At 32.7% G+C, this 9,136-nt stretch overlaps 1 protein-coding gene across 4 annotated transcripts; it reads right to left on the bottom strand.

Moving 5' to 3' along the window:
- Window positions 1-3,695: 3,695 nt before the first annotated feature.
- LOC139897211 (anthranilate synthase alpha subunit 2, chloroplastic-like) lies at window positions 3,696-6,109 on the bottom strand. Of its 4 annotated transcripts, none has more exons than XM_071879877.1 (5): window positions 5,652-6,109; window positions 5,162-5,378; window positions 4,150-4,369; window positions 4,007-4,063; window positions 3,696-3,887 (listed from the first exon to the last, which is right to left on the bottom strand). In XM_071879877.1, exons 3-5 carry the CDS (start codon window positions 4,300-4,302, stop codon window positions 3,837-3,839), a joined length of 261 nt encoding a protein of 86 aa, XP_071735978.1. In that variant the 5' UTR covers window positions 4,303-4,369; window positions 5,162-5,378; window positions 5,652-6,109; the 3' UTR covers window positions 3,696-3,836. The 4 variants fall into 4 exon arrangements, 3 of the variants coding, with proteins under 3 accessions (XP_071735978.1, XP_071735976.1, XP_071735977.1); XM_071879875.1 differs by having other exon boundaries at window positions 4,150-4,352; XM_071879876.1 differs by having other exon boundaries at window positions 4,150-4,352; window positions 5,162-5,338.
- Between the last annotated feature and the right edge of the window lie 3,027 nt (window positions 6,110-9,136).

Genomic DNA, 9,136 nt, shown 5'->3' with positions numbered 1-9,136 from the left:
CAAGTACGTGAAACTACATTCTATGGTTGAATTATCGAAATCGAATATGTCCCTTTTTATTAAGTCTGGTAATCTAAGAATTAGGGAACATACACCCTAATTGACGCGAATCCTAAAGATAGATCTATTGGGCCTAACAAACCCCATCCAAAGTACCGGATGCTTTAGTACTTCGAAATTTATATCATATCCGAAGGGTGTCCCGGAATGATGGGGATATTCTAATATATATGCATCTTGTTAATGTCGGTTACCAGGTGTTCACCATATGAATGATTTTTATCTCTATGTATGGGATGTGTATTGAAATATGAAATCTTGTGGTCTATTGTTACGATTTGATATATATAGGTTAAACCTATAACTCACCAACATTTTTGTTGACGTTTAAAGCATGTTTATTCTCAGGTGAATACTAAGAGCTTCCGCTGTTGCATACTAAAATAAGGACAAGATTTGGAGTCCATGTTTGTATGATATTGTGTAAAAACTGCATTCAAGAAACTGATTTCGATGTAACATATTTGTATTGTAAACCATTATGTAATGGTCGTGTGTAAACAGGATATTTTAGATTATCATTATTTGATAATCTACGTAAAGCTTTTTAAACCTTTATTTATGAAATAAAGGTTATGGTTTTTTTAAAAATGAATGCAGTCTTTGAAAAACGTCTCATATAGAGGTCAAAACCTCGCAACGAAATCAATTAATATGGAACATTTTTAATCAATAAGAACGGGACATTTCACTTGGTACGGCGTGCCACTCTGAAACTGAATGTGATGTATAAAATTCAGGGTCCTACAAAGGCTTGTGCATTCAAAGCCCACCTTGTGTTGAATGACCACATGGACAATGACCCATACCGTAGACAAACCACCCGGGTGAAAAGGGAAGCGATGGGAAAGTAATTGTCTTAGGTGAGTGTTTAGGTGCCATCCACAGCCAATTTGGTGATGATCAGCGGCACATGAACAAGTAACAAATTCTAACAAAATCACCCCGGTGTTGAAGGAGCAAGATGGAAATGTTACAGGACGACACTTTGTACAGTTTTCTTCAATTTGGGGGTTACAACTGTAAAGACTAAGCTTTATGTAAGATAATTTCCAAAATCAGAATACTTTACTTCCTTTAACACAACGTTTGGCTTCGACTGAAGTTACAATTTAAAATTTAAAAATTTCCTTCAATTAACAATTAACTTTTAAATCATAATGTTTCACACCTTTTAGCTTCAAACCAAAGTTATTACCCCAACTTTTTTGAACTCCCTCTCCCCCACACTTAAACCATGCTACGTCCTCATATGCATATTTTTTTAAACCATTATAAATATATATGTGAAAAAGAAGAAATAAAATAACATATTACCGGGGTACTACTTGTTCACCATTTAGTACTCATATAATGCACATTAAATCATCATCTCAATCATTGCTTCCATTCATTCCTTCCATAAAACTTATAAAAAGAAACACAAAGAAACCATAAAATCTAAACTAGTCCACTTTCGTAGGACACACGATTGCATTTAGCGCATGCAACTAGCCTTTTAAACCACCCAATTACGTTGGGTGGACGAGTGAAGTCTCGTGAGGGCTTGCAGTGAATATACCCGCAAAGTTCATTTAAAATAAATAAAACAAAATAGAAATTAATTAAAGAAGACTTACAAACTCTACACATAGTTTGTGCAGTTTTTACTTCCGAGTCTTGCACGCGACTCTTTCTCCACTTCAGCTAATTTCGGGACTGTAGAAGATTCCCCCTTCTCTCGCTTTTTGAGAATCTTCATTAGCTCTAACTTTTCTCAATTTAGACTCCAACCATGCATCATCTTCCTTGGCAACATGCATTAACTCAAACAATTTATCTTTTTCTTTAGGAGACAAGTTACACACAAGACGGTTACTCAAACTTTCATCTCCTCTACTCCTAGCATCATGGACCCGTCTATGTAGTTTTCTAATGAATCGATCAATCACCGAGTCATCCACATATACTTTACTCTCACTATCATGCCTTAAAGAACTATGTGGCGGGTTTACACTATCTCCCTCACACTTAGGTCCTTCAAGATCCTCTAAATTAGAAGACACTTCATAATCAACTTGAGAATTCACTTTCACATTCTTATTCATATATATCTTGTGACCTCCAAACCTTTCAACAAGTTTTTCCACAGTTCCCCCAATTACTTTGGCTACTTCTCCATCGGATTCTTCAGACTTCTCAAGTTTATCAACAAATACATTCCCAACACACATATTCTCCATTTTATTACTACTAGATACATACTCATTTGATTTTCTCATTAATGGTGGTTGGTAGGGGTTACTTGTCTTCGAAGTTACCAAATGTACATCCTTATCATCGTCTACCCAATTAGAAACTTTCTCATCCATCCCAACAAATGTGGACATTTCCATCACGGTTTCTTTCATCGGTAATGAATAAGTGGTGCTAATAGATGAACTCAACTTGGTTTCAAGAACTTGACTCAAATTTTTCAACTCGCACTCAAGATTTTGGATCGACACTTGCTGACTCATTAAAATTTCTGCATTAGTTCTTATTTGAGATTCCATGAATTCACTCGTCATACCCTTTTCACAAAATTTCCTTACCTCCTCTTTCTCTTTCACGTCCGGTGCATACTTTTGAACCTGTTCATGGTTAGTATTGATATTGCTCCAAGCGAACATATATTTAGTCGCAATATCATTCTAATATGTAAAGTTTTTAGTTGTAATTGTTCTATTTTTAAGTTGTAATCGTTTAAATAAATAAATGTAAAGACGAAGAGCGAAGATTAAAGAATTGAAGAAAAAGTGCCACTAAAGCTAGAAAAGTGCCATTAAAGCCATAATGCACTCAAAGTGCCACTAAAAGTGAGTTAAAGACTTGCGTGGATTTTGGGAGTTAAGGAAAATTATTTTTGTGTAAATTACAAGTTGCGAAACGCAAAGTACAAGTTATTAAATCATACGAAAAGACGTTCGAGAAACCGAAACCGAGATATAAACCGAGTATCAACGTACGATACAATAGACCTAAAATTACAAGTCAACTATGCACAAGAATATAATATAATATATATATATAATTACATAATATTATATATATATATATATATATATATATATATATATATATATATATATATTAAAAATCAGCAGCCCACGTTTTGGATGCATTTGATGAGCTGGAAAGAGGCATCTCGCGATCGCGGATCTCTCAGGCCTTTCTAACTCGCGATCGCAGAGCAAAAGTTTCAGATTTTGCCTATAAAAGGCCACGCAGTCTGCCGAATCCATTACACCTTGAAGTTATATCAATATTATGACATAATTATACAGCGTCCTATCAAGTTACACTAGTTCCGGATTGGTTTCGGATCCTATTCGGATATTCGATTACGGTTTGAATTCGGCTCCAATTTAGGTATTCGGATCCGGTACGAAAATTCAGGCCCGGCTCGGATAAAGATCGGATATTCGGGTCCTGTTCACTTATTGTGGTCCGGTTCGGATATTCAAATGCGGTTTGGTTTTTGGATTTTGGATGGTTTTACTGACTTCGGTTTTTATATAATATGATTATGAACACCCAATTAATAATTTGTACAAAAAATCAAATATGAAATAAAACATAATTATATAATTATATTACAATAAATTATTCTCATAACATGAAAAACAATAAACATAAAAAATTCATGAATAATATTGGTATCTTGAACAATGGAAGCATTTTTTTTCTGCCAACTTAGCATTTAGATCTACATTTTCTTCAACAAGATCTTCATTGTTATTTTCAGTTGAATGTCTCTATACGAACAGCATTACGACTTCAGTTGAATGTCTATTTGTTACCTTTCTCTGCAAAAAATGAGCCGATCAATACAAATTAGGCAAAACTAGCACCAAAACATATCTAAGTGTATGTTTTTTGGAGACTGGGAACTAAACGTATATGTAGATAATGCCCAACTAGTTACCTTCTTCACACGAGTAAGAATTTTGGGACTTGAAGCAACGAGGATAGACCCTCTAGCCTGTCGCATAGAACAAACGACTTGTCATAAAATCACAACAAAATAAATAAATAAATAAAATTACAACCTACAGAAGAATAAACAACCTGTAAATAAGTCATATACGACGCCCGGTAAAGTTCAAATGGGTCTGCAAATGTACGACACTCAAAACGCTGACTTAGGATAATTGGAAATATATCTCCAGCCAAAATATGTTCTTTAGACAAAATATGTCCTTTGTATGCTTCAGTTGTCATGTTTGAATTCTTCAAAGGACCAAATACGCTAGTATACAAGTTAATTGACCCTGGAAAGCGTTTTGGGCTGAATTTGATTTTAATCAGAACCACGAATTACAATAAACAAATTTAAAAGTCTCAAACGGTCCATCCCGTCTATAAAAGCCTCTTCAACGGAAGAATATTGACCCATTCTCACCCAATGCATCACACATGCTTTCTGAAGATCTTAAAAACCCGCAAAAGTACAAAATTTGATATATCAGACGGGCCTATGACATAAAGTTACTAGGCTGAGAAAAAAGAAGGTGAGAAACCTTCTCAACTTGGTCAAACACAATCACATCATCATAAAGACCAAGATGAACATATGGAAGGTTCATGTCGTCCTTCGGTGAATTTGAAAATAGAAGCTTTTTTTTCTCCACATATCGCACCGTATCATATGAGAAATAACCAACCCAGCCTCCCTTTTATGAGAGTCAGACTAAAGTGCATAAACTCATTTACTATGACCAATGTGTTTAAACCATGTTTGTAAACAAGAAAAACTCAAAAGCAACCTATTGCGTGTATCGTTAGTTCATAAACTTTGTTTCTTATATATACAATACGGAAAAAAACATGAACACTTCCAACATTAGTTACATGAACATTAATAACAGGCCAAAGCAGTATATGTGACCTTCAGCAAATTAAATAATCTTGAAAACTTGTGATACTACATGTTGACCATATAATACTAGCTACTTCTTAGCCTATACTTCTCTTCAACCAGAGAAGAAGCAAATAAGAATAAAACCTATTTACACTTTAATAACTATTGAGCTGTGTCGGAACATTAATAAGGTGAATGAAAGATAAATAAAAATCATACCACAAAATGCATCGGGAAGCTCGTCAATTCTTTGAGGTATCCATTGCTCCATTATCCTCCTAGGAACTACCATGGGATCCTAGTATACTCCTCTGTCTTCCGTCTTTCGTGAAGGTCCATAACAGTAACATATTATCTTTTGCCACAATTTCCATTGTCCGCGGAGCTCCTATCACACTGTACCACCACTAATATAACAAATCCACCATTTACGCAACTACGAACCATCAAAAATTATAAAAGGCATATCAGATTAAAAAAAAAAAACTAAATATGCAAAATACATATATGCTAGCACTTAGTCATGTATAAAAAATAAAATTTTATGTGCAAAAAAACCTCTTATCCAATTCTAAAAATAACCAAAGATACACTGTTATTTATCTATATATAGAGAGATTGTGTAATATGTAAATATCGATTAACACTATATACGAAATAGCAAGACTGAATTAGTTACAGAAATAAAACAGATAAAAGATTGGCATACCTTTCCCTAGTTTGTCAAGAATCGCCCAAAGGGTCTTATTTCCTGATAGCGTATTGCTTGATTATTTCAAGTGCATAAAACCCTAATATTAATTCGACCATAATCATGAAATTAACCCAACCCTAACAAGCGATATATGTACTTGTAACTCTGAAATTAAACAAATCAAACAATCCTAACAAGTGACAGATGTACTTGTTACTCTGAAATTAAACAAATCAAACAACGATTGAAAGAACATAAGGTTTGAGATAGATTGAAAAATTAACAAATTCTTTGATTAATATTTTACAGATCTGCAATTGATGTTAAATGAAAACGGTGGTTAATGTGATGGACTGATGGTGGCGGTAATAAGTTAAGCCTGGTGATGGGGACGGAACTGAGTGGCGCCGATTTTGGTGGATGTGAATGACAGTAGCAAAGTAATAGGGTTTTGTGCGTGAGTTTAGGATGTAGTTGGATTATTTGTTGAATGAAAACGAAGGTAAGATCTTTGGAGGGAACTTATTTTTCCCAAAAATTTGAACGGAGTAGGTTTTTTTTTTTTTTTTTTTTTGGTGCTAAAAATCGAAACTTTTATAGAATACGAGACGTTCATCAAAAAGATAAAGACTCTGAACAAGGATACAACCCAAGGCACTGAGGCCAAACAACACAAAAACTTCTACAAACATTCGCAAACATACAAAGATAACTCAAAGTGACTAACAAAATAACGAACTAAATAACGCAACAAGCTTAACCATCAAACTTAGACCTTCGAACGACCACCCATTTACCTTACTTTAGCCGAGCCCTCGTCCCCTCTTTAACCGAGCCCTCGTCCCCTCTTTTGAACGAGTAGTTGAGTAAAATAACTGCCCACCCATTAAATAGCTACCCACCCATTAGGATGCTGTCAATTGGTTGGGTCTTGAGTCCTGCCCAGGCTAGCCCTCTCGAGGACATCGTTGACAGCAATTAGTCCAAGGGCTAGTCCAGGTCCCTTAGCCCTCTTTCTCATGTTTCTTTGAAATATTTATGGACGGTTGTAAATGTGTATATATTACTTGTACTAATAACACTAAAGTTTGTAAACTCTTTAATTAAATTAATTAAGTGGGTCCTAATTTATTTGAGGAAGTATGTTACTGTTAGGAGTGTTTAGTCCTGAAAAGGAAGTACTGATGTAACATTGATGTAGCAGCTAGTCTTGGGAATGAATGAGTGTCACCATTGGAAGCACTATTAGACTAATCTCAACAATAGAGTTTGTTTCTTAATTAACACGCTAACATAGTAACGTTACCTTTGCATTTTTCTCTCATTACTAATTATTGTTTTTTAAAATGTATTATTGAAGATTAGTGGACATGTCTATAATTCTATAAAGAATATATGACATCAATATCTTGAATAGTGAAAAATGGGTGTTTTTATATCTACATAATAACTTAATTTTGTCTTTAGTACTTTAAAACATATTTTAAGTCTGCGAAATCGCAGACAAAATAAGACATTATTTTATCTTATGTTTTCAGTTAAACAACCAATCCATAATAAAAACGTATGCGATCGTGCAGACATAATACATAATAAGATAACTGGAAAACACAAAACTGAACTCAATTTCTTACCATTACATGCCCTTTAATGGACCAACCGTTATTATTATTATTATTATTATTATTATTATTATTATTATTATTATTATTATTATTATTTTATTATTATTATTATTATTATTATTATTATTATTATTATTATTATTATTATTATTATTATTATTATTATTTTTGTTGTTGTTGTTGTTATTATTAATATTATTATATAAATATAAATTGTTAATACAATATTAAAAACCATAAAATAAAAAATATTTCATTAATTAAAAACACATTACATAAACTGAGACATTACATAATCTTAAACATTAATTAAAAACCAATATGTCAAAAATACGATCATATTCGATGCAAACCATAAACCCAAAACCATGAACCATAAACCCAAAACTCAAAACTCTAAACTATAAACCCAAAACCATAAATCATAAACTCTAAACCTTAAGCCCTAAACTCTAAACCTTAAACCATAAACCCTAAACCCTAAACCATAAACTCTAAACCTTAAACCCTAAACCATATATTTACTATTTATCTATATATTTACTATTTTTTTTGTCAAAAATAATATGGATCAAGTATTAATCCTTTTTATTAATCTTAATCGAATAATAGAAAAACAAACATTTAAAAAATGGAAAGTGATTCGTACACCACTAGAAATTATCCATACACCACTATATATGCTTTAGCTGGTTTTACAGTAGAACACCGTATTGCATATCTAGTGGTGTAAAGATAATTTTGGTGGTTTACAAATCATCACCCTTAAAAAATTGGCAAACTAATTCCTTCCACTATTTCGCCTAAATGTAATATTACCGCACATTTGGTGACTAATGAGGAAAAAGAGCATGCAACATAATGACATAATGACAACCACCACCACTACCACCACCTAACCTCCAATAGACAAAAGAACCACCACCGGACCACCGAGCTAGCAACATCCACCAGACTACTATACCATCAATATTATGATGATAATCCAATTGATGGGTCTTGTTTTAACAATATTATGTAATCTGACCGAGTTTTAATTTGGGTCTTGTTATTTGGATCGGCATCAATTTTGTATATGTACCACCCGGATTATAAGATACTTATGGCATCTTTCAGTTGTAATAAAACTTATATACACAAGTTTTAACAGATTAATCTCCTAACAAGTTGCTAATGGATAATACCAATACTAGATAACCGGATTTTTTTTGAAACCTCTATAACAAAATTGATTAAAATCTTAACGGGAATTGTCACAATCTTAACCTGAATTATCAATGTAAGGTATTTTATAACCATAATTTTATGAATTTTAAAAGTGTGTAAACAGATAGATCATCGAATTCGATTCTTATAACTCCTTTTTATAAAATTAAGACACAAAAAACTCACTCTTGTTATTAAACAATCAACGTTCCTAAATGTTGACATTGATATGACTTACATATCAAATGTCTTACTATGTTTCGATGTAATACGACTAAGACACACAAATGTCCTATGATAGTATATTTAATATGACTTTTATATAAGGTGTCCTATTAAGTTAACAAGTAATGTGACACCAAACCGTTAAATGTCTTATAAAATCCCATTTAATGAGTCACTATTAAAGTGTCATGTGAAATCATATGTTAATTAAGACCTAAAAAACTAAAAGTGTACTAATATTTACAATGATACGACATAAGTATGACATGTCCTATTAGCTTAAGATATGATACGACTAGAACAAATAAATGTCCTATGATAGTATATTTAATATGACTTTTATATAAGATATTATATATCCTATTAAATTAACACATAATGCGACACCAAAATGTTAAAAGTCTTATAAAATCCCATTTAATGATTCACAATTAAAGTGTCCTA

This window comes from Rutidosis leptorrhynchoides, chromosome 3 (assembly GCF_046630445.1).
Source record: "Rutidosis leptorrhynchoides isolate AG116_Rl617_1_P2 chromosome 3, CSIRO_AGI_Rlap_v1, whole genome shotgun sequence".
NCBI lineage: Eukaryota > Viridiplantae > Streptophyta > Magnoliopsida > Asterales > Asteraceae > Rutidosis > Rutidosis leptorrhynchoides.
The sequence above is the reverse complement of the archived record's forward strand: the minus strand, read 5'-3'. Positions and strand labels throughout refer to the sequence as shown.

What these genes read in the sequence shown, in the direction of transcription:
- LOC139897211 (XM_071879875.1), bottom strand. Translation starts at nt 5,234, where the DNA reads ATGGTAGTTCCTAGGAGGATAATGGAGCAATGGATACCTCAAAGAATT. An exon ending in CGTATATGACTTATTTACAG is followed by an intron (nt 4,064 to 4,149) that starts GTTGTTTATTCT and finishes TCTATGCGACAG; the next exon opens with GCTAGAGGGTCTATCCTCGT. An exon ending in TTCTTACTCGTGTGAAGAAG is followed by an intron (nt 3,888 to 4,006) that starts GTAACTAGTTGG and finishes CATTTTTTGCAG; the next exon opens with AGAAAGGTAACAAATAGACA.